This window comes from Serinus canaria, chromosome 10, assembly GCF_022539315.1.
Source record: "Serinus canaria isolate serCan28SL12 chromosome 10, serCan2020, whole genome shotgun sequence".
Lineage (NCBI taxonomy): Eukaryota > Metazoa > Chordata > Aves > Passeriformes > Fringillidae > Serinus > Serinus canaria.
The window spans coordinates 13,100,746-13,125,981 of record NC_066324.1 but is presented as its reverse complement, the minus strand read 5'-3'; the positions used below and the strand labels follow the sequence as shown (position 1 = coordinate 13,125,981).

Sequence of the window (25,236 nt, the reverse complement as noted above, 5' to 3'; positions counted from 1 at the left end):
AGTTACCAGACATTCTAGTGTGCTTGTGGTCTGAATATTTCTTCAGAGTTAAGCAAATGTGCTGGTATCAATCAGGGAAGCAAGCAGTTAAAGATTAAAAATGTGCATGTTGCTAAAAATTGAGCACAATTCTGGTTTTTAATTGCATGTGGGAGCAAAAAAGGGCCTTTTCCTTTAAAACTGGTGAAAATTTTCAGAAGATTGGATTGAGCCAAGAATGGGCAGAGTTTTAAAAATTACAAATGTAACTAAATGTCAAAGAAATGGATTTTAGTTAATGCTGGAAAAATGCTAAGGCAGGGCATGAAAAAGTGTTCCAGCTCTGTATAATACAACTTAGATGTTCACCAGGGCAAGGAAAAAAAATTGCCTTGATTCACATGAAAAGAGTCAAGATAGTTGAGCACTGAAACAAGTGAGAGTTAAGAAGCTTGTGGAGTTGTCTTTGTTACTGGTAGATGAATCCATATGTTAAATATTTGTAGCAGCCTGTCTGCAGCACTTCTTAAATTATAAGATTGGAGACTAGCCTGAGACACCACCTTAATTTCCTTTCTTTGCTGCTCTTGAAGCAGCTTGAGGAAAGAAACTGAGACAAGAAAGGATTGTGCAAGGACACTTGTCTGCAGAAGCTCACATCAGCTAAATCTTACATGGTGAGTGCAAAAGTTGCTTTGCCCACAGCTTTCAGTGCTCTCCTGTGAGCATCTCCAATGTTGGGGTGTCTGAGAGGGGACGAGGCCTCATGGGGCTGCAGAGGGTTGTGGAGGTCCTGTCTCATCCCTTGGGTGTGATGCAGAGCTCTCCATGCAGTGACTGCCTCAGTGCAGACACTGCTGTTGAAGCTGGGGCAGACCTGTGGATTCTGCCTTTTGGGGGCCTGTGTTAACAGGCCCTTGTGAACTGACTCATTGAAGAGTTGGTTTACATGTTAAAGCAGTAGCTTTATTTCCTTGAAGTTATTTAAATGTTTAAAATGTCTGCATGTGTCTCTTAGGACTGTGCAGGGACAGGAGCTTGTAGGTTTAGTGTCTATGTTTGAGAAAGTTTCTGGCAACATCCTCACTCTCATATCTTCTTGGAGCTTGTTGCCATCAGGAGTGGTTCAGCAGAAAGGACTGGACACAGATGCCTACAAAGCCCAATGGTACAGCTGCCACTGTCCTCCCAAATCCTTCCAGCTCCTGCTCATGTGGTCTCTCTCTGTGGCGTCTTTGCCAGTTTTGTAATCAGTAGCTTTTTCTGCTGTCTGTAAAGGTGAAAAAATAAACCAGTTTGGGAAACTTTGGTGCTTGCCGTATTTCAATATTGTAGATTACTGTGTTTGCTGTATTTTTTTAGTATACTTAGAAAAAGTCGTGCTTGCACATTGCAATTTCCTCTCCCTTAGGTAAGGAGGAAGGTCGGTAGTTTATGTAAGGTTCGGGGTGTATTACCTAGTTTAGGGAGATCTAGTTAGCTGCTTTGCTCACTTTTAAAAGGGGGAAAAGAGATCACTTGATCGGTCAGTAAGACCACATGACAAGCAGCTGAATGTAATTAGGTGGGGAGGGTGCTTGTGTGGGGCTGGCAGCTTCCCATGCCCTGCGAATGTTACAGCTGTTAGTCTGAACTACACTATTTTGGTTTTATTTCTTTCTCTGCTGATGCTTCCTGTAGATGAGAAATGGCTCTTTTTGCATGACTATGGTATTCGAGAGATCTGACCTGTTTCAGGAAACTTGTCAGTGAAGCACATTTGGAAAACTACAGATCCATTCTCAGCTGTTAAACATAGGTATGTAAACACTTTCTCTTTTCTGTTTATTTTCAGAAGATTTATTACATTGTTTTCCTTGAGCTGACTGTGCCAGCTGCTCTGTTCAGAGTTTTGAAATACTGTTGCTGCACTTTCACAAGCTGCTTAGAATATTCTGATTTTGGGAGTTCAGCATTGCTGCATCCTCCCGTTCTAGAGGGAAAAGTAAAGCTGGGGAGTATATTTCGTTTGTGTAACACAGGCTTTGGGGTTAAACTACAAAACTGCAGCTCTTTTGTATGTATTTAGTCATTGCTTTTCATAAATAAATCAGTCAGACTTAAATACAAACCAGGGTAAGTTTATTAACAAAATAAATAAAATGACTGCAGTGTGCAATGTCTGGATCCAGGAGCCATCATATGCCTGTTCTGGTCCCCAGTCATCAGCCTACATTGTCTTCTGTGGCAAACTTGTCAAAACTTGTTCTGCAGGGAAGGTACAATTAAACCCCTCATAGTAAGAGTGTGCTGTGCAAAAAACATTTAAAATACTGAAAAAATTAACTCAGTATTTTTAAATGTTGCAGTGCTTAAAATTTTTTCTCCTCCGTTTCTTCCTGTGTTCCTATTAGCATTTAAATATAAATTATACTGAATAAAACTGTCCTTTAGAATGGCAAGGTTTTTAACTGCATTGTGCACTAGCATGTTTGCTAAAGGGATGATAAAAGGCATGAACATGGTGTGTTGCACAGGCTGTTATTTTTAATTGCAAAAAAAAAAACATAGCAAGGAACCATGAGAGCTCATCTAGTTCACATTCCTTGTTCAATCATATAGTAATGACTTGAATCTTAAAATTAACTATCTTAAAAGCAATAGGAAGGTGGGCTGTTATTACTGTGGTTTGTATCTCCTTTGGAAGGAAGAAACTCTGAGTATATGTACCCATCTCACTAAGTCATGCCATGCCACCCCAAGCATGATTTTGTAATCAAGCATCCTTTCTAGCCATGTGTTTACCAGCATTTTCCTCATCATGAACCAAAACTCCAGTTTTTATAGACTGTAAATAACCAAGAAGGAGTTGTTCAGAGAACAGAAAACACTATTCTTCTCCACTTTTCTGGAGGTCACAAGGCTTTCCCAGGGTTTTATTTGATGTTTAGCAGAGAATGTCTTAAGATGACTTTTCTTCTCCAGATCATCAACAGCTGCCTTATGTTTATAACAGAGAAATTAATAAATGTAGTTTAAGAAATATATTTTCATACTGTTTCCTTATAGACATCCCCAGCATATGAAAAGTTTATATAAAATAACTGGGAAAAAGGATTTTGTAAACAGTGATGCTTGGCTTTCTGTTTTTGTTTTTCCTCTGCTGTCTGGATGGATTGGTTGTTGTAACTGCTTCACTGTAATTTACTGTTACATAATACTTTCATTTATTGCATTACATGTGCATTTTGAATGTGTTACAGAAACTATTTTTAGCATATTTTAGTACAGTGATTTCTAATAGCCTAAGTTATTTGAGGATTAAATTTTGATAATGTTGGAATTCTTTTTTACACTGCAAAACACTATGCTAACATTCAGCGCTGCTACCCTTTCCTTCACCACAGTCTTCCTGGATTTCAGTATACTTGCATGTTTCCAACATTTATAACACTGTCTTAAACAAAATAGCCTTAGTAATTAAGCCTGGTAAAGACAAGCTGGGAATCTAATTCAGCTGGGCTTCTCTAAGCATGTCACTAACAATGGCATTAAAGAGAAATCGTAGCTTTTTTTCCTTAAGAACAAAAGTTAAAAAAAGACAAACAAAAATTCTGAAACTATAGAAAACTTAGAATTACCTCAAAAAATCTTAAAACCAGGTAATGGAAAAAGATGTGGAAGTATCCTAGTAGAAGGAGAAAAATAAGCTCTAGACAATGGGAAGGAGAAAAACTAGCAACTTTTATTTGGTCTTCTAAAATGTTTTACTTCATAACTAAGAAACAGTGTAGTTCCTGCTTCTGAATTTGTTTAAACACTGTGACATAGGGATAAAATTTCTTTTGAAAAAATCTGTTTTGATACATTGTAATGCAACTGTTGGTATAAACAGAAAAGCTGGGATCTTGGTGAGGCAATTCTCTAGGAGTGAGTGGGTTGGTTAGCCCAGCTCCACTATAGGCACTGCAGCTGTATTGATTAGTGCTGAGATTTTCTTTTTTCTCAAACTTAATTTATTTTTACTGAAATCTCATTATTGGATTCTTAGTTTCTTGTATAGTAAATCGCATGCACTGATTTAAAATCAAACCAAATACTGCTAGCCAAAGCCAGTTATTTAGCAAAGATGAAACACCAGCACCTACTTTAATGAGACTTTTCATTTAGAAACTCTTGTGGGACACTACCATTACATACTCCCATTTTCTTGTGACTTGTGCTCAGAAGGGCATAGCTGAACAGATTCTTTCCTATTACTTACCCTTTACATTCCATTCTTCATTTCAGAGGTTTGATGCCTTTCTCAGTTATGGTGTAGAATTGTTCTTTGAAGTTAGTTTGGCAGTTTGTGTGAGATTTTTCAGTTCCTCACAAGCATACAACATTTCTATTTGGTGTCTCACCAAGCCAGCACAGTCTTGTATGCAATGTATGGTGTGATAACTGCATACACATTTCCCTGACACAGTTTTTGACAGGAAACTTGCACTGCTTGGATCAATTAGAGCATTCTGACTGCCAATTTCTTTTCATAGAAAAGCTTTTTATATTTTTTCTAGAACTTGGGTTATGGAAGTGCTTGTTCTGGAAGCTCACTGCTGCTAAGCCATTTATTATCTATAAACAGAACCATTCTGAATTTTAATTGAAGACTTCTAAGGGTTGAGGTAGGGAATTGCCTGTGACTGTAGGTCAGCTCAAGTGAAACTTGAGGATGTTTTGTGTGCATGAAATGTTATGAAAGAAATCTTTAGGAAGGCACCTACAGCATGAAAAGCTGGCAACAGCTACCAGGTTTCAGGTGAGGTTTTACTCTACAGCCATCTTGGGGCCCTCCCTCCATCTGGGAATAAGGAAAAGGAAAGGTATGGGCAAACTGTGGCATTAGACCTGTGCTGCTTTTTGCTTTCCTTGCCCATATATAACCTATATATAAGTTCCTTCCTATATAACACCAATTAGTGTAAGAAATTCTGGTTTGCTGTGCTGTTTATCTCAGGAGTCTTTGCTGAGTATCAGGATTTAACTATAATTCATGCTGTATTATGGGATTCTGATCTGAGCAGTGAGATAAATATTGCTGGCAATTCAGGTTGAAAAACAGCAGGCTTTTTGAATGGAAGCTTTGTATTGAGCAGATCAGGCTGCTAATCAGTGCTTCTTTTGAATTATGCCTTCCCTAAGGCTCTAGAAAGCTGTGCTAGGACAGGAATTGAAGCCAGCATTTTGCCAAAGCACTGTCTGAGTAGTCTGGCAGACAGCAGGGCCTCAGTAGAAGGCTTGGGCAATGGCAATTTGTGCTGCAGTTCCAGAGCTGTTCAAGGGAGGATAGGGTGGAAGTAGGGGCATGGGTTTCAATTCCTGAAAAAGCCCATTCAAACACTGTAGTTTTAGCTTTGCTTTAGTTTGAGTGATACTTTTGGGCCACAAGCATGCTCCAAAGTGACAGTCTTGCTGTGACACAACGATTTCTGTGAAGATCTGTGCTTTGCTGTTACACATTAGTGACTTTTCAAGAGAACAAATTGTGGCCTATTGAATACAGCCTATTTCAGTCAGAAGTGGTGTTTCGTTATGTAATGGGCATGTTAAGTTATGGCCAGAGTATTCTCAGCAAGTTATTTCTAACCTTTTCATAGCATTTATGAAACATGGAAGCATCACATACACTATCTCCAAACATGTTTACTGAACAAGTCCTGCTCAGTACTGGCTGAACAATCTCTTTCTCAGACTGTAGCTATTACAGACTCTGAAACAGAAGGCTTGGTTTCTTTTTGAGACCTCTTAGGAGCAGATTATTCACAGCTGCCACCCACCTGTTGAACTGTTTGAAGTGTCTTGCTGCCAGCTTGCACTGCTCTCACTGGCTCCCCATGGCAGCATGACCTCTGGTAGGTCCAGTGAACTCTGCACAGCATGCTTCTGTCAAGATTTTCTGATCTTTAAAAGACTGGGAGAAGTGAGTGCTAGCTGTGAACCTCAGTTTTATCAATCTAGATCTATCCTTCAGTCTCTGTCCATTGTGTACCCTTCCTTGCTTAGCATCTCTGACTGTCCTGTGATCCTGTGATGGTGGATTTGAGGAGGAGGAGAAGAATAACCTTTTCTAGTTGCTGGACAGTGTTTTAACTGACAGTTTTCCATGCTTTCCCACAGATAACTATAAACTTATTTTGTCCTTTTTGTTACATTTATTTAAGAAATTGATTAACTATTTTCACCAGTAACTTATTATTCCTAATGTTGTGCTGGATATCCATAGATAATAGTTTTCCATCTCACTAGAAATGGATATGGCTTAGTTGTTCAGTCAGTAACTTTGATAACCAGTAAATGTTCTGGGGAACAGGATGTTTTCACTGATTGGTGGAAGAATGACATTAGTCCTGCTCCAAAAGGCCACGATGCCTTGTGATTAGCTGCTTTCAGAAAAGTTCTGATGGACTTAAAATTTTTTGGATATTTCAATGGCACCTAAATAACGAGAAAGCATTTAACTTGCTAAGAAATAACTAGAAGAGCAAAATGTTAGAAATCCTCTATACTGTGACCCCGTTAGTTTAGATCTCACTATTACAGAAAAGCAATAATGCTAAAGAATGGCAGTGGCTGCTGAAAATAAGGTTGTTGTATCTTCCAACTAACAACCAGATTAGCAAGGAAAAGTGTTTACTTCCTGTGAAAACCAAAAACCCCATGTATTTTCCAGTCCAAAGGACAAAAGGTGGATTAAATTCTGCACGGCAGTTCTTTCCTGCACACCCTTTTATGTGCTTTCCCACATCATGCTAGATGAATGCTGTAGTTTTATAGTCCCATTTGTATCATATTTATGTGGCCTTCACTTTTATCTAACAATGATTAGGAAGTATCTTCAGGTGTCTGGTAGCTGACCTTCTCCATTGATTTCTAATTGTCCTAATCAGGGGAATTTATTTTGCCAGATTATTCCTCTCTAATACAGGATGTATCTGGTAGCCTTCATAAGTTTGGCAGTGTAACCTCTTGGAGAATTATTTTCTGTTTATCTGGCCCATGAAACAAGGTAGAAGGTAGCTGAGAACTTTCCTGTTCCAAAAGAGAAGTATATCTATATCAGGTTTTTTAAGAAGCTGCAAATATTTTCCTCTGGCCATTTACAGTGGGTGCTTTAATGGAATTAAACAAAGAACCTGGCCTGACTGACATTTATTGCAGTCTTCTGAATCACCCATATAGTCAGAGCACAACTTATACTTTCTTTAGCACATGTTTTCTTTGAGATGCCATTTCATTTATATTCTACCTACACAAATGAAACTGCTTCCTTTTTCAGCTTTTAGATTTTTAACTTTTTTTTTTAGTTATTATTATTCCTCTTCTGCATTTTCTTGTGTTTGCTTATCTGCTGGAGATCTTTATCTCCTGGAAAACCAAACCATTCCTTAAAGAAATATGCAATTCTTACTATAATGTGTGGTTCTTATTCTCTTCTCCTTTACCCTTTGGTGGCTGTTTCTGTGGGCAGAAATAGAAGTGTGCTCTCTTTTCTTGCCCTTCTGAATTTGAAAGTGCTGCTGAATCAGTGGGTGGTCAGAGTCATGGATATTTCCCACCTGTGAATATGACCAACTTTGTGGGTGAAACCCTTGTGGCTCCTGTTTGTCAGAAACAGTTGGAAAAGTGTGTGTCTGTGCAAGGCTGTCATTCATAATTCCTTGATCCTGTGAAGAGTAGGTACAGTGCAATGATGTATTCCAGGTGTTAAAGTTGGGCTGTGAGGAAGGAGGTGGGTCCCAAAGTGGTCAGAATTGTCACATTAGGGAGCATGCTGAGCATTGCTCTGAATTTGCTGTTTAGAACCTAGTGAAAAAGCACAGAAACACTTGGAAGCCAGTGTGGCTTAATGCATTTATTAGAGGAAGAGAGGAATGGTTAAGGATGGAGTAAGTACTGTGGAACTGCTTAAAAGAAATTAAAAATACTTGCTTTACTTTCCCTAGTTACTCTGCAGTTTATTCACTTTATATATAGGTTTGCTTAAGTGCTCTAACTTGAAAGCAGCTTCTGATGAGAGTGCAAAGAGGTAACTTGTGAGGCAAAAGCTCTTGTTTCCAGGAGGGGAACAGATCAACTGTTTTCATCACACTGCATTGCAAATCTTTCTTTATCTGCAATATTTCCTTACCATGGAGCATGAAAATGTTAGGAAGTGATGAGGGAACAGAGATGGTGCTGTGCTTTTTGCACAGAAGTTGAAGCTGCACAAAGGTCCTCCTGTATGGGGAGTGTTGAATAACCACCGGCAACATTACTGCTTTTATTCTTCATTCTTTTCCAGTTCCATGCTGCTTTTCATTCATGTAACTGAGATAACTTTTGAAATCCAGCCACCTGATTGTTGGTTTGGGGATGCTGAAATGCAAATGCAATTGCAAAACTAACTGTTATTTATTTTCCTGGCTTCTCCGTTCCTAGTGTCTCCTGGTTTTCTGGAAACATAGTCCATAATCTGCTGTTTCCTTGCCTGGCCTGTTGTGCAAGGTTCTCACCACAGACCTGCTGCTCCCCTTTTGTGCCCCCTTTCTGGGTGGGATTATCATTTTCTGTATCTCCTGTAGTAACTCATTCTCACAGTGCTTTGTGTGTGCCCATCAGTTCGTGCTCTCAAAATGCTGCAGTTGCAGCGATGCTGAAAAATGGTTGTAGAGCACCTTCAGCCAGGTAAAAGTGACATCAGCGTTCGGAGGCCAAAACTTCCCAGCTGTGTTTTTGTGCCTGGTTTTGCAGGTTCTTATGTATTTTGAGCACCCTTAAAATTACTTGGATCTTTCCAAGAAAGAGGCAGTCCTTAGACAATGATCCTGCAATTCCTCACAATTTGTCTGCAGTTGAAACTAAAAATATTGTAACAGTAAAATGTCAGGTAAAGCAATTGAAAGTAACCAAGGATTATTTTTTTTCATGTTGTTTATGTAACAGAAAAACCCCAGAAGTCACAGAAAGTGTCATTTTGACCAAAACTAAAGCAAGCCAGGTCATACATTTTCCTAAGAAAAACAATAGTGCGGCTCAGAACATCTTGGTGAAGTGCATGTTCATTAGTTCTCTTCCCCCAGCACAGCAGGTACTTGAGTTTATGAGCAATTGTTGTCATGATGTGCTTACGTTACATTCGTATGGATCTGGCAGGTTTTAACAAAGCACATCTAACAAGTGCTGACTAAGCAGGATCCTTATTTAAGTGTCTGTCCCTTGTTTGGACAGGGCTGGCTGGTGTCTGACCAGTTCTTCAAGCACTCGGGTGCTGCTGGAGCCTTAGAGCAGGGTGAGGCCATTCCGTGTGCTTCGCCCATGATGAGCAGGAATGTGGTTATTGCCTCGCTGCGGTGTGGTGGCAGTGCTGCTGTGACAGGATTACTGACTTACTCCTCTGCACTCTGGATCACTTTCTCAGTTTTTCTGCTGGAACAGATGGAGTGACACATAAAACACTCTCAGAGTTTAATTCTGTGTAACGCCTTGGTGAAAAAATTTTTTGTTTGAATCGATGTGCAGAATAATCAAATCTGTACAAATGCATTATTGCCCACCGAGACTTGTAGTGTCTTCTTTTTCTGTCTGGGGGGGGATTTTGGTTTAATTTTTCCCCAATGCCCATGTCAACTCTAATCAGAAGCATGGAGCCTCAACAGAAAGGAAACAGTTTACATTTAAGACTGCTCTATTCTCAAACCAGAGGTAAAGAATGTAAAGCTATAACTGAACAGGTGTGCTCCATATACTCCATCATTATTGCATTTTTGAATGAAAACCCCCGCTGGGAACAATGTAATTGTTTAAAGGTGTGTGGGTGATTTTGCAGCAACTTTAGATCTGTTCCAAGGTAGGTCTTGCACAAATCTCTTTTGAAATGCTGTTTGCCTCTAGGAATAAAAGGGACATGTGAGCTGTGTAATTGCTTGCCAGCCATACAGTGAGGCAGCACCCTCCTAGACACAGACAAGGGCACACCTCTTTATCTCTGAGCACCCATCAACGTGGATGCAAACAGCTGACACGTAATCCTCTTGGCTGTGTGCTGAAGAGGTGGTGCTGGAAAAGTACTCCTACTGGAAGTACTATCTCCAGAGTGCCCTAACTATTCCTTGTGCAGAGTTTGGGGTAAGTGGTATGCCTTACTTTAAACTGATGTGCTTGAGGATTGTCTGATTAGGGGCATGTTCAGAATTCATGAATTTTATACTGTGTGTATGTACACATGGTTTTATTTGCAGATCAGTGCTTTTGGGGGTTTTTGTTGTGGTTTTTTTTTTTTTGTTTGTTTGTTTTGGTTTTTTTTTTTCCCTTCCTTGTGTTTCCATGTATTCATCTCTTTTGCCTTCTTCCTTTTTCCTTCTTTCCATCAGCTCAGTAGCAGCACAAGACTTGCATGTTTTGTGTAAGGCCAGTTCAGGATGCATATTCCCTATTCCTCAGGAAGCATATTCCCTATTTCCATAGTGCATGGGGGAAATCCTGCATGCCAAGCCAATTGCCTTAATTTATACAGGAGTAAATCTGCCATAGTCTGGAATGTTTTATCACACAATAGTGCTGTGATATCTGTGTCCCAGAGGCAAAAAGATGAACCCATTAACACTGATGTCTGTAATGTGAAAGTACCTCAGAGTAGGAAATGCAGGGAACAAGAGGAGCACTTGATTTGGGGAGAATCCCTTCTTGATAAGGCCTGATCTGTGTGTGTGTATGTGTGTGGAGGCTCCAGAGCAGCAGCTGTACAGGCACAGCTCAAATGCTGGTTCTGGGGGTCCTGTCAGCCATGGAAAAGGCCAGTGGAGCTTTTCCAGCACTTGTTCATAGCTCTTGTCCCTCTGCATACCAGGCAAAGTGCAAAGCCAGAGCTGAATGTGATTTCAGGAGGGATTTCCAACAGGCAAAACTGTGGCAGGCTTGATGTGGAGCTTAAAACTGTGTCCATTTGTAATTTTTTTTTTTTTTTTAACCAAGGAGTTCTTACTCTTAAAAGCAAGATTTGGGAACAATTTTGTTTTGGTGACCTGGTGCATTCTAATTGTATCACTAGGTTTTTTCAGAATCTTCCTTTTCTACCTCCTACTCTTCTGATACATGAGGTATGGAAAAGTGAAAAGAAAGACTGGAACGTGTGAAGCAATAAAGCCTAATTTAAAAAAAAAGGAAAGTTGGAAGGAAAAAATGGGATGGGTTTTGGTAAGAGGGCCATGATTTTTAAAAGCTTCATAACAGTTTTTGCTGTGAATATACTTTACAGTGAATAAATTCTTATTTCTGTGATGTGAAACTGAATGTTTCTGGACACTAGGACTGCAGGTCTCGGAAGTGGAGGGTGGAGATCACTTTTTAAATATTTGTACAGGGAGGAGGACAAGGCTTGAAACTGCTATGAAAATAGCTCTTTACATGTCTCCGAGGATAGGTTAACTGTGCAGGGTTTCACAAGAACCACTCCCTGGAGATATTTGAATAATAGATTGACATTGTGGGGTGCAGTGAGAGGTGTGTGCATTTCAAAACCAGAGGAGAAAATTTCCTTCTCAAGCAAATATTTTAGAACCATTTTAGAAGACATTTTTAGAACCCTTCCTGTGAAGAGTTCCTCACCCTCTGTCAGTCCTTTGGAAATTGTATTTTGTAGCAACCACAGGGAGAATTGAGTGGGCCAAATGATGAAGTGTGTTTGTCCTGACAGACCCTTTACAAATCAGATATGACACTAGGAATACCTTTTTTTTGCCTAATCTTGACCTTTCTGTTTTGGCCAGAGCTTTCACACAGCCCTGTCCAGTGTCAGGTGCAGTTGTACTGTAACAGTTCCCTAGAGCTCCGTGGCACAGCTGCAGTGCCCTTCCTTCCTCTGTGTGGTCTTGCACAGGCTGCATGGTAAATTAAATCAGCACTCTCATTGGTACTTGTTATTAAAAGCATGTTCTGTACACCTACAGCCACCTAACAGAAAACCAACAGGACAAGGCAAATACCTCTGTGCAGGTGGCATAGCACAGTAAAAGGCATAAAGCAAGCTTGTCTTCATGAAATATACTGGCCCTAAGGTTTACATCTAAGTTTTTTAAAGCAACAATTAATTTAGGGATCTTGAGACTGAAAGAAAATGTGCTTGAGTAGAGGATGAGCTTATACAGCTCTTAGCCCTTTGAGAACATGAGGGCAAAGGAAACACCATGTGTGAGATGGAAGTCTAAATAAAATGCAGTCTTTAAAGAAATCCATCTCTGTTTTTTAAAATACTTTTCTTTCTGGTACATTTCAATGAAAAGACTTTGGTAGAGCTACAAGTTAGGTATTCTGGTTTTACTTTTTTTCCTTCACCAACAAGGAAGATTTAAAAAATGAAACAAGCCCCCCCCCCCCCGATTATTTTTGCTGATACATGTGAGTGTGTCTAACGGATCAGGGTTCTTAATTTCTTCTGAAATGTTCTTATGTCAGTGTTTGGGCTGCCTGTTCAACTTGGTTATTTGAATATGCTGCTCCTTCAGACCTATGTGGTGGATGCAGTCCTGCAGTTGTGGTGCATTTAAAAAGCTCACTGATAACTCTTGCTGCAGGGCTCTCCCTTTCAGCCTTCTACTCTATTGCAAAACTTTGGTTAAAACACAACAGTAGGATGTGAATTAGGCGGCTGTGGCGTTGTGGTGAGTGTGAACTCTGTCACCTAAACCCCCTTCCTGCAAGCTTTTACTGGCATTGATGGCATAATGTGAAATATACATTGGCTGGGAAAGAGAGACTTGAGTGCTTTTCAAAAAGGGAAAAAAGCGTCAGCTGCTTTCCACTGACTTTTCAGCTGGAGAATATCTGGGGTAAGTCTGACCAGTCTCTGCTTTTTAGTAAGCTGCTTGTGGCCACATCAACGAGACGCAGTTTTGACTTTGTAACCAGGAGAGGGACCATTATAAAGGTGTGAAGCTTTTAAGATAGTTACGGTTTTAGCTGAATGGTGGTGATTGACGCCCACATGCTGGAGACACAGTTTGTTCCAGACCTCAAGCTGTGAGTTGATATTCAAGAAATTAATTGGTGTTTTGCCATTGATGCAAACTACTGCAGTGTTTGACTTGAAATTAATAACTTTATCTAGTTTAAGCTGCAAGTAGTTCCAAAAATACTTGAGTTAAACAGCAGATATTACTCTTTGAAACTTTTATTTCATCATCTTTTTTTTTTTTTTTTTTGTATTTTTGGCATCTTTTTCTGTCTTTCATAAGAGGCAATTTTATGCCAGTTTTCTGTTGCTTTTAGAGTGGTTATTTTAGGCTTATCTTTTCATGTTCATGTCTTTGAACACAGCACAAGGCAGCTCTCTACTGTTTGTTTTGGGGGAGGGAGGCTCAGTAGCTACTCAACAGGAAAGTGCCAGTGCACTTACATCAGCTTTTCTAGTACACGTGAAATTTGCCAGTGATTTTTGTTACACATTTTAGTTGTTCCTGCACTTAGATCAGACTATAGAGAATATTATTTTAAAAAAGGCAGAAAAAAGAGAGAAATTTCTTACATGTGTAATAAGCCATGGAATAAAATGTGTGTGTTTATGTCAGTTCAGGATCAAGATTTAGTTTGAATGGCTAGCTAGTATCACAACACAAACTTTAAAAACTGAAGATTCTTCCTCAAAACAAAAACCTTAACAAGAAGGAAGTCTTATTTAAGACTAAAAAAATAACTATTTATAGAAAATTATTTAAATTTTGTTTAAATATAGTGGACAGTCCAGGAAAAAAAATCTTTTTTTTCATCTGTTACTAATGCCATAGTGAGTATGAGACCAGAATTGCACTGCTAGTACAATTAAGTAGCTTTTGCCAGCTGCCAGGAGGATTAAAAACAGTTTGGCAGTTTCTGTTCCAGAGACCTTGAATAGTTTGACCTTGATTTTTCAGTCTTGCCTGAAGAAGTCAGAATTGTGTTGCCTTCCCTTTCCAAGAAGAGGAATGTAATAAAACTAAAGATGCACTTTTTCAGTCACAGCTGCATTTGATATTGGTAATTTGTGTAATTGAGAGTTTAAAGTGAAGTTGGTGTGGAGGAGCACAGAACTGGCCCCACCACTTGCTGCTTTGTAGTTCAGGGAGTGTTTTGTGTTTTAAACATTTATCAGAAGTGCTGGCAGAGCTCTGGACTGACTGTTCCTTTTTGCTTTGCTTTTTAAGGTGCCGCCTGAATTCTCACTATGTCTGATGGGGACTACGATTACCTCATAAAATTCCTAGCACTTGGTGATTCTGGAGTAGGAAAGACCAGCCTTCTTTACCAATATACAGATGGCAAATTTAATTCCAAATTCATCACAACGGTGGGCATTGACTTTCGGGAAAAGAGAGTGGTGAGTTTGTATGAAATGTGCTGCTTGAAAATGGTGTCTGTCTTTGTGTAGGCCTGCAATCAGTGTTATTGTGTGCTTCATTTGTGACAGGAAAGGCCTCATCTGACCTGGCTGTTTTTGTCATTGCTGTGTACTGACTCATTTCCCCAGAAGTTAAAAAGCTGACTCTAAGAAACCACTTCTTTTTGCCCAGCAGGTGTTGATGAGTGTGTCCACTCTGTGACTAGTGCACACAGTACCTGGAGTAGCACTTTTACTGTTGAACTCTTTTCACAACTGAACTGTAGTAAAATGGTTTTGCTGGGTATGAACTGAAATGGCTACTGAACAAAGGTGCAATTTTTTTTAAACATGTAAATGAAATGGTACATGCAGCTGATCTGACTTCCTAAGCAGTCACTGCTAGCAGAGAAAAATTATGAAATATAAGGTTGCTTTTTTCAACCCCTGAATTGTTATTAAACTAAGCAAATGTGCTTCTGATGTGAAGCTGAGCACTAGAATACCATAACCAATTGGATGCTGGTCCTTACTGCTCTGAGAAATGTAGTTGGCACAAGCTTTTTATTGTTACATACAGCTATTAAATATCTTTCATTGTAGACTAGTGATTTCCTGTGTCCAGAAATCTGGATGGGGTAATGGGCATTGTGCAGACTGGTTTCTGGTTTTTGGTGCACAACATGCACCACAGTAGTTCAAGGACTAGATATCTTAGTTAAATGCCAAACTGGTCTCTTGAATAAGTCATTGTCTGTTTTGTGGGATCATAAACATGCTGGTTTACTTGATCAGCATATTTGATAACTCAGGATAAGGTTTAGGCTTCACAGCCTGAATCTTATAATACATAAACTTGCTGAATTTGTGGAATTCTAAAGATCTGTTTGTAGCTCTTGTAAGCTTAGATACAATGACATTTGAAGGTAACAAAGATGACTTAACTCAAGGCATTCTAAACAAGAAATGAATCTCTTTTTATGTGATCCTTCCAAGACTAATAAATGCCCTTATTTATTTTTTCATGCCGAGCAAACTCTTCAGCTTTTATTTTTATCATCCAATTTTTGCTTTATCAGCTGCGATCTGATAAGATCTACCCTCAGCAAATTTTCAGCAGCGTTTTGGCAGCTATGTAGAGATGTCATTATCTCTTGAGTATATCCTGTTTGCTAATGAGGTTCTGCTACTACTACAAATACATTGCCAGATGGTATTGTTGCTGTCTTATATTTTATTTTGAATATGATGTAAGATAGTAAAAAACGCAGCAAATCAAAATACGAAAATTAATTTTGTCTCATGGCTCTAAATATCTATCTGGAGTCCCTGTCTATTGGGCCCTAGTTTTGCAGTTTCCCTTTTACCCTTATTTTTAAATATTTAATTTGATGCAATATTAAAATGCATCTCATACTACTTTTGCTTTACAAAGCAGAGGATTGAGCTGTAGCTGGCATCTGTGCATCAGCAGTGCTAATTTTGCTGTATTTAATGACTTTAAATGTCAGTTCTTTTGTGTTCTGTAGGAGCTGGACTGGTAACAGTCTTGCAAATTTACCTTTTCCAGGTGTATAGACCCAATGGGCCAGATGGTGTTGGTGGCAGAGGACAGAGGATCCATCTTCAGCTCTGGGACACTGCAGGGCAGGAAAGGTATGGCCCAAGATGGCAATGGGAGCTTACTGTAACAGCAATGGAAAGCTTCCTATGAGTACCCATTAAATTCTCACTGTAATTTACAACTGTAGAACACAAAACCTGTAATTCTTAATTCTTACTTTTTAGTCTTTTTTTTTTTCATAACTAGCACATAAAGACACTTTTAAAGCTTGTCTTTTTAAAGTTCTCTTAAATTTCTGTAAATATGTTGATGTCTTGGGAAAGTCAGGCAAAAGCATCTCAAAGGATTCTTTCTATTGGCCTATCAAAAGACTAGCATTTTTGTGGTTGTTAATCTTACATTCAAGGACTGATGTGTATAGGGGATAAATTTTTGATCAAAGTTGGAATTTCATTATTGTTTTAATTTTTGAGTCTTGATCAAGGCATGCTTTATAGTAGAAGACTGTTTTAAGCTCTCACACTCAAGTCTCCTTGATGCCTTAGACCTTGATTAGGCCACAGTAATGTTAGCAATTTTTCTTACACAGTCTCTGCCTCAGCAAAACAACTATGAATATTTCCTTCTGGTTCATTCAGTCTTAAGTGACCTTAGTTCTTCTATGATTGTAAGCAATTATGTTTTCAAAGTAACTTGTCAGATGAGCAAATTAATTTCTCTTTGCTGGTCTAGGTTTCGTAGCTTGACTACAGCTTTCTTCAGAGATGCCATGGGGTTTCTTCTGCTCTTTGATCTGACAAATGAGCAAAGCTTTCTGAATGTCAGGAACTGGATAAGTATGGCTTATTTTTTTTTAACTTTCTTTCTTTGCATGGGTGAAATGGGGTGTGGGGTTATGTTTGTAAATATGGAGTCTCACTGAGAATTAGAGCTTAAAATACTGGTTTTTATGGCTTTCTCAGTAAAATAATGTAAATGTTGTATTATAATTGTAATGGCTGCTAGTGATGGCTTCTAGGGTTCACATGAAATTCAGCTTTGCCTACTGAACATGGATTTTAACCTATATAAAAGAAAGCTGAGACAATATCCTATCCCTGGCTCTGGTGCTGTTCAGTAATTTAAGTGTGTGGGAAGTCTATGCAAAAGTATTTTGGCTCACCTGAAGCTTTGTCAGCAAAATATAATGGAAGGCAAATCTTACTTGGCTGGTATATCCAGGCAAAGGAGTTCCCAAACTGCATCATCCCTCTGGAGAGGGAAGCAGATCCTTTCCTGGCAGCTCACTGAAGGTGTTTAGTGAGTGTAACTCCTTCAGCTGCAAATGCACAAGTTTCTGTGCTAACTCTGCCCAGCTTCTCTTTCCCTGGGTTTCTCCCTGGGTATGTGACAGTGGAAGCCCACCTGTTCTCTGGCTCCACAGGGCCAGTGGAGAAGTGCTGTGAGCCAGCAGAGCAAGCTTGGTTTGTGGTAGTGTTCCCAGGGAGTGTGTTGGACAGTGACTTGTGACCCCTCTTCATGTTGGTGCTGCCAGGTCAGCTACAAATGCACGCGTACTGTGAAAACCCAGACATTGTGTTATGTGGAAACAAGAGTGACCTGGAGGACCAAAGGATGGTGAAGGAAGAAGATGCTAAGGAACTTGCAGAAAAATATGGGTAAGTAACTTTTTTCCAATTATTGCTGTGTTTAGAGCAGGATGAGATATTTTCTGTATACTGAAAGGTTATTGTGAAAATAAGCATTTTAGAATGCTTAACTGCTTGGTATAATATCTTTTTTTCTATCTGAGATTAATATTTTCTTCATTGCTTAAAAATAAGTACTTAGTATTGCAGCAGTCTTGCACAGGAGATTACCCAATCTTCTTTGCTTGGCAGTAAACAGTGTAAATTTTCACAAACTTTCTGGAAAAGAGAGAGAATTTACAGAGACAGGTGAACAATGGGGTCACTTCTTTGCTCTTACCTGTGCTGAGGCATCTGCACTCTCACAGGCTCCCAGGGAGTCTGAAAACTGAGTCAGACCAGTAGGAAGGCAGGGTAGCCTTGCCCTTCCCCTTCCTGCCAGGCATGGGTCATGTGCCTCTGAAGGAAGTATGTGAAATCTTTTTTCCTATCAGATATTAACTTGTACTTTTACACTCCCTTAACTGTTTCATGGGGCTTATTTTTGGATTACCTTTGCATTTTACTGGGAATCAGAAACACATTTGTGAAGGAAATAATCTGATGGATTTGTTGTGTTTTAATTCACATAGTGGAACAATTTTCTAGCACATGAACTGGACTTCTCAAATAAAAGCTAAGTTAAATGATGTGCTCCAACCACTAATCCACCTTTGTCTGGAGTGACAGAATAGAACTGCTCCAAAGTGAAGCCCACAGGACAGGCAATGGGGGAACATTGGCTCCTCAGTGCAAGCTCCCTTGTTCTGTCTTCTGCTGTGTCATGTTTACTAGGCACAAATTAGTTTGCCTTGGCCTTAAAGAATCATTAGAGGGAAATCAGAGGCAATCTGTCTATGAGAGAGAAATGGTTTAGTGCAGTAATACCTTCTTACTTTTTCCTTCTGTGAAAATGCTTGCTTGAAGTCAGGTCCATGTCACACAGACAACAGCAAGTGCATGTGGTACTTCAACCAGTACCACAGTGAAGGTGCAAGACATTTTAAACAGCAGCAGATAGCTGTGACCATATCTTAAATCTCTTTGCATGTGACTTCTGACAATGATTTATGAAGTATTTATCTTTGTGGCTGAAAATGCAGCTTAATTTAGGAATAGTGAGCTAAAAGCCAAGGTTGTGGGTCACATGCAATCTGTAGTTATAAAGTTCTCTGCCCTGTAGAGGTGAGACAAGACGGCTGCTGGGAGTCACTTTCTTGTGAGAGGAGGCAAGATAAATCCTGCTGCAATGAACAGTCTTCTGGTAACTAAGGTGTGAGATAGTGAATGTCTCCTTCTGTGGAAGGGCCTCGAATGGATAGATGATGTATTTGAAACAGATTGCAAGAGACCTGCACAGACATAGCAAGAGACTTTTGGCCACTCATTGTGTCTTGCAAGTTAAGTAAGAAATACTTAAAATTCTGAAGTGATGGTATCAGCTTCCTGGGCAGTAACACAAATGCAGCCACTGTAGCACCACGCTGTGGGGAGCACTAAGTACAGAAGGCAATAGCCTACGGATGCACAGTGGAACATCCTGACCCACAACAGTGAAGAAACAAGCCATGTACTTAGAAACCAAGGTACCAGAAACTTTTCTTAACAAAGACATAGGTGTTGTGAGCACTGAGATTTCTTTTATGTAAGAAAGTTTAGAGTTGTGGTGTCAATAGAAGAAAGTCACCTTCTGTGGTGAGAGTCCCACCACACTGTGAGTCTTTAGTGCCTTGCCTGCAGAGGAATGGCTGTAGCACATTCCTTCTCCTGCAATTGCTTTATATGTCCTTGTGTGCACAAGTGTTCTCCTCACTGATTTCTATGCACATCAGCTCTGGAGTAACTGCATCTCTTGCAGGGAACAGAGTTTAAACAAACAGACCTCAGGAGCACAACTTAGGGAAATCATGCTGACAAATGCCTCTGTAAATTGTGGACTCCATTAACATTTGCCCTTCTGCCCTACCTCCAGGCAGCCATTTCATTAATTTCTTTTGCATTTCAGACCACTGAGCACTTAGTGTCGCTCTGCTACAGAGTAGCAGTGACATCCTAGTGCGAGTTCTAAGTACATGGCAGTAATATTGTATTTTTTTTCTTCTGTGAGTGACAACTGTATGATGTAAGGTTATATTTTTTGTCTCCTGCAGCATCCCATATTTTGAAACCAGTGCAGCAAATGGGAATAATGTAAGCAAAGCCATTGAAACTCTGCTTGACCTCATCATGAAGCGCATGGAACGATGTGTGGATAAATCCTGGATCCCTGAAGGGGTGGTGCGCTCCAATGGGCACAGCTCTACAGAACAACTGAATGAGGAGCAAGAAAAAGGCAGATGTGGCTGTTAGCCCAGTTACAATTAACCTTAATGTATATGATACAGTACAGTTGCAGCTTACCTGTTTAACTTCTGGTCAAATCGCTTTGTGTAGTTATTTAATGAGCTAAATTAATTCTTGATACGAATTTTTGTTTGCTTTCTCTCAAACAATGTTGATCTCCACTTGTAAGGTATGCAGTTTATTAGCTTTGGGACAGAGGTTTAATTTGGTTTAGCACTGGAAGTTCCTCTAATTCTCTGCTTGGGAGGAAAGGGTTTGAAAGGAATTTTCATTACCAAATTCAGAAACATGTCTCTGTGAGCAGCCAGAAAAGGTAGGCTTCTGAGCTGAAGAGTTTGCTGTTGCCCTTGGCAGTCTCCATTAACTACACAGAGTAGGCATTTAGATTAGATATTTTGATTAGATATTGTGACAGTTCTTGGTGTCTCCTAACAGCAAGATAATCAACTTGCTTCTTGGTTTTAAACAGAAACATTTAATCATTTCACCATTTAATAATAATCTTAAAGAGCACATCCTGTGTTTTCCACAAAAGCCTGAGAGTAGTTTTTCCTTGCTCTCCTAATCCATCAGTTTTTTGGTTTTCAGTGATGAAAACTGAAGGGAAGCACTTCAGTAAAGAATAAAAAGCTCCAGAGAAGCACAGGGGTGTGCACACAGAGCACTTGGGGCATGTCATGTAATTGAACATGTAAACTACAACTGTACTATATGAAATACATCCAATGCAGCCTATGAGACCTCCTGACATCTGAATTTCTAGAACATGCATGTATGTAAATTCATAAGTAAATGGCATAACTGTGCATCTACTATGTTTCTTTCATATTGCTACTCATGGTTTAACAGGAATGTAGAGCAGCCTAGATGTCAGGAAAATTTCATCAGAGTTGGTGCTTTGCACTGAATTTTACCAAACACAGATTGAGAATGTTTCTTCAAATTTGGATTGAGAAATGAATGATTATTGTCTTCTGGTGAGATGCAGCTAAGATACTAGTCCTGTAGATCAGTATTTCTATGAATTTATAATGCTAATTTTATTCTGCCAACCTTTGTGTCCTGAACATCTTGGTTATCATATAGTTATTTATGGCTTGTTCATTTCCCTTAGACTGTATTTTAAAAAGAATATAGTTACTTTTCTCTCCCCCCAACTATGGATCACATAAATGTAACTTTTGGTTTCAGTGGATCATGTTACTCTAACTATTTTTATTTATTCATGTGACCTAGGAAAATCAGTATTTCTTGGGCTTTTGCCCAGACTGATTTATAAGATGTGCCTACCAAACTGTTTTCTACCCTGGCAGAGGTTGTATAATTGTAAGGTATTGCCAATTAAAGTCATAACATGCCAAATTGAGTCTTGTTACAGACCTTCCAGAGCAGCTTGTTTACAGAACTCCAAAGCTATTGCTTCTTTAGAAATTATGTATTTATTTATTTAAATATTCTAACTACTTCAATTTCAGGCAAGTCTTGATACCAGTTATGAACATGAATTGCAGCGTAACAAAATTTTTGAAGGAAGGACCAAAAATGTTTCTAGAATAGGATCTAAGATAAAAAAAATATTTGATGTAGCTTCTGGTTATATTAATTAATACAAGAATAAGTGTTTAAACTTGGTTCTTAAAATATTTTTCACAGTACTGCATTGTTCTTTAACAAACACAATGTGTAAATATTAGATTTTTATCACAGCCTACACAGAATATTTTAAAAGTGCAATATAATTTGACTGCTCTGGGGCTAGGACAGAGGTAAAAGAAATTTATATGAGTATAGGGTTTTGGTTTTGGTTTTTTCTACTCCACTTCTAAAATGCTTGTAGACCGGAGTTACTGTAGTTTAATTCAGAGTGCCTTTTGAAGTTACCATCATGTTTCTGACCAGTAGAGTAAGAAACTCTAGTGTAAGACACAATACATTTCAATGTACTTCAGTGTCTGAATTTCTTTTAATGTAACTCTTTGGTTTTCAGAGGGTTGCAGTGGAACTTTGTCATGCATTAACTTGAAATGGGAGTTTTTGTGCTTATAGCTCCATCCAGTTCCTGAAAACTTTAAGGATTATTGCAACCAGCTATTGAGCTAAGTGACTACTGAAATAGTGTAAAAATATTTCCTTTTGAATACTTATGTTTAAATTGGATATTAAATATTAAATACTGAAACTGTCATATTTGTGTCATGCCTATTATTTGTAACTATTTGGAAAGAGGATCTATATAAAATTGCTTTGATGTCAGCCTTTGAAATGTGCCCTAAGATTTATCTGTTTGAATTATTGTGTGAGAAAACTTTTGTTCCCTTTTAAACTCTCATGAGAAACCACAGTAAATGTTTCTTGACAGTAAATTACACTGCTCTTACTAGACTAGTACTGGTTTTAAGAAACAAAGTAACAAGAATTCTTAGGTGATGTGAAACTGTTACTTCAAGAAAAGTTGTTTCCATTCAGTGTCAGATGGAGACATTCATCTGTAATTGAACAAAGTTTTGGAAAGTGTTTCCATTAAGATGGATTTTCCCATGATTTCTTAGAATTATATAAAATAGTTGAACATTCCTGGCATGTTGAACTGAATTGTAACATTTCCTGTTATCTCTGTTCAATGTCAGCACGTGTCCTGCGCTCTCCCTGTGTGTTGTGAGGATTCTTTGTTCAGATGTGTCCAAGGTCTGTGCTGTGGTTGAGGTACTTGGTGACCCTCTCTTGCACTGAGCAAACCAGTCAGACAGAAGCCTGGTGAAAGCTGGGTGATGCCAGGAGGAGCCCAAACCCAGAGAGGACAATGGAGGCATCAGTTCTGTGTTCATGAGACTTTCTGAATGCCGCTCATCTGAGCGTGTCACGTGCTTGGAGCAAAGGGAATCAAGCAATACATTTTGTCAACTTACTGATTCTACAAAGCTAAGGAGCCTGATTTTTCAAAGGAACTGCTTCCATCAAGAACAGTGTCTATTACCAGGTAGGTTATGATGTGCTGGAGGACATTGCTGCTATTCAGAGGTTCCTTGACAGGCAAGAGAATGAGCTGCACTAAACCTCATTCAATTTAAAAAGGCCCCATGTCACTGGGTATTCCCCATGGGCTGCAATAACCTTATGCAGTAGTGCTAGCTACTAGCACTATATGAAAAAACATTTTTCAGATAAGGGAATGAGCATCCTGGTCCAAAGCAGGCTGACCAAAACACACAAGTGTGCTGCTGTGGCAGAGGAGGCCAGCTGAATCCAGGCTGCACTGGTAAAATGAAGGCGGCAGGTTAGAAAAACCAGTCTTTCCTTATCTTCAGTAATTGTAAGATTGACTGGAGTTCTGTGCCCTCTTTTGGACACCTCAGTAGAAGAAAGACATTGACACAGGGAGTGAGTCCCAGCAGATGCCACCAAGATCAGAAGGCTGGAGCACAAGGGGTAAGAAGAGACAGAACAGAGTTTGGCTTAGCTTTAAGCTAAAGGAGACCTTTCTGCTGTCTTGATCTCTAATGCGTGGAGCCAGACCCATCTCAGAGGGCACAGGCACAGGAGAGAGGCAAGAGAGAAATGTTCTCTAGAAAATTAAGTTTAAATAGTAGGAAAAGATTGCCACCATATAAGTGGTTAGAAATTGGAGCAGGAAGATTATGGAGTCTGTCCTTGAAGACACCAAAAACTAAACTGGATGTGGCCTTGAGCCTGGTATTAATTTGTTCTGCTTTGAGCAGGGCTTTGCTCTAGATGACCCCCAGAAGTGTCTTCTACCCAACATGATCATATGTCTCTTATCCTACAAGTGCATTTGCTTGACAGTTGTTTATTCTTTCATATGACTGTATAACAGTTCTTTTACTTCTATTAGTAAACTTCTACAAGTATGTAAATACTTGCAGATCAGAGCTTTGCTATGAGTTTAAAGTAGTGAGTTAAGATGTTTGGTGAAACAGTTCTTGCTGTAGTTGTCTGTGTCAAAAACAAACGAGCCACTTGGTTTGCTCTAAAAGCTCCTCTTCCAGTAAGGCTGTTTTTCACCTGGATACCTAATTCCATTTGTGAATAACCATTAATGGAGTAGAAATACATATTTGTTTTCTATAATTAATCTGGATTCTGTCACCGGCAACCTTCAACCTATATTGCCTTTTAGTCAGGAACAAGCACTTCAAATCTACAGCATAATGGCTTGTAGAGGAGATTAGTGCTTTGATGTGAAAAAAAGAGCTGGGAGTGATAATTTAATGGTAAATGCTTGTACTATCACTGTGCACTCACATCCTGTCTGCTGGATCTATTGGTGACAGTCTGTAATTCAAAGTGTTTAAACGGTAGAAGCCACCAAACACTTCACCACACAGTGCTCTGCCATGAAAAGTGAAATAAATGCAGCCCATGGGGAAAAAAATGGCATAGGCAGGAAACTCAAACTGAAAAAGGAGAACAGCCCGGGACCTAAGCAAACTTGTTCCTTCCTGTAGCTGTAAACTTGTCTTCATAGCTTCCCTGATAAAACTGGATTGTGTGTGTGTCTTTAGCATCTCCTCTTCTCGCCTGGGTTGCCATCCTCTGTCCCAGCTCCTGCAGAGAGAGCCATTAACAGCCTGGCCACGCCTGTGCTCCAGCCCCGCTCCCCTGCAGCAGACGGGGCTGAGGGCTGCTTTTCTGAAGGACTGGAGACAGCCTCTGTGCTGACTAAGTGACTCCACTGTGCTAAAACAAGTTTTCTTTCTTCCTCTGATATTTCTTAGGCAGTCAGCTTGGTGCTGTATTTTCTTTTGTTGATCTAGAAAGCAAAAACTGCTTTAGAAGCACATGCAATTCAATACATGGATTTTTCACCAGATACTCAGGGAGTTAATTTCTTTTAAATGAAGAGGCAGGAATCGTGGTAAAGACTTATGTGGCGAGGAGGATTTCAGACTCAGAGCTGGGACAGCATCCTACAATTGAGGAATAGAGAAGACCTCCAACGCCAAACAATTTGGATAGTACAGGGCCTAGTATTGAGGTCCTTTCACAATAAATAGGTAACTCTAGGAGAGAGAACAGAAGGAGTAATAGGCACCTACCTATATATATGATGTGCATTGGTTTTAGACAGGACTTCAAATTTTTCTTAGATTTTGGATATTACATCTATAATCTGAAAACAGCACAGAAAGCATTGCCTGAATTTTACAGTAAATCAACTGTAGACTTAAAAATCTATATCCAACTCCCTTTCTTTTCCTTGGGTTACTCCTGTCTAGCCTTACGTCCGTATCGATTCGTTAATTTCTCGCCCTTGGAACACAATTTTTCCCGGGTAAACAGAAGCCGTGGGCCGGCAGGGGGCGCTGCGGCGGCGC

The 25,236-nt window shown here is 39.4% G+C and overlaps 1 protein-coding gene across 5 annotated transcripts in view; it reads left to right on the top strand.

Annotated features, from left to right (window-relative positions):
• Nucleotides 1–22,088, top strand: part of RAB27A (RAB27A, member RAS oncogene family) — a 32,976-nt gene extending 10,888 nt beyond the window's left edge. For 2 of the 5 annotated variants that reach the window (XM_030228460.2, XM_030228459.2), the window contains exons 2-7: nucleotides 1,660–1,777; nucleotides 14,157–14,329; nucleotides 15,900–15,985; nucleotides 16,626–16,729; nucleotides 17,428–17,551; nucleotides 19,711–22,088. In XM_030228460.2, coding sequence (XP_030084320.1) covers nucleotides 14,177–14,329; nucleotides 15,900–15,985; nucleotides 16,626–16,729; nucleotides 17,428–17,551; nucleotides 19,711–19,909 — 666 coding nt within the window. In that variant the 5' untranslated portion in view covers nucleotides 1,660–1,777; nucleotides 14,157–14,176 and the 3' untranslated portion in view covers nucleotides 19,910–22,088. Of the gene's footprint in view, nucleotides 1–637; nucleotides 657–1,659; nucleotides 1,778–14,156; nucleotides 14,330–15,899; nucleotides 15,986–16,625; nucleotides 16,730–17,427; nucleotides 17,552–19,710 lie in introns of those variants that run through there. The other 3 variants (XM_030228461.2, XM_030228458.2, XM_050978681.1) reach the window with 2 other exon arrangements.
• The last annotated feature ends 3,148 nt before the right edge of the window (nucleotides 22,089–25,236 follow it).